This window comes from Penaeus monodon, chromosome 34, assembly GCF_015228065.2.
Source record: "Penaeus monodon isolate SGIC_2016 chromosome 34, NSTDA_Pmon_1, whole genome shotgun sequence".
Taxonomy (NCBI): Eukaryota; Metazoa; Arthropoda; class Malacostraca; order Decapoda; family Penaeidae; genus Penaeus; species Penaeus monodon.
In genome coordinates, this window is record NC_051419.1 from 31,366,115 (window position 1) to 31,366,317 (window position 203).

The following is a 203-nucleotide window of genomic DNA, read 5'->3' on the forward strand; positions in this document are numbered from 1 at the left end:
GCAACCATCCTGAGACATGGCATCGACAGGGGCAAACTCACTGTTGTCCATTTGACTGTCGATCTCGTCTTCATCTTCACCATTGTCATCTTCTGTGCACACAAGACAAGTGAATTATAATAAATCCCTTCTTCCGAATGAATGAGAGGATAAATAATATCAGTATATCAGTGGGGTGAACAGAAGATGCAATGAGCAAAAGC

General features: G+C 41.9%; 1 protein-coding gene across 2 annotated transcripts in view; it reads right to left on the minus strand.

Annotated features, from left to right (window-relative positions):
* Positions 1-203, minus strand: part of LOC119594722 (pre-rRNA-processing protein TSR1 homolog) — a gene marked incomplete in the record, with an annotated part of 10,907 nt that overhangs the window by 2,862 nt on the left and 7,842 nt on the right. For both annotated transcript variants that reach the window (XM_037943783.1, XM_037943782.1), the window contains 1 exon segment: positions 1-92. In XM_037943783.1, the coding sequence (XP_037799711.1) occupies positions 1-92 (92 nt within the window).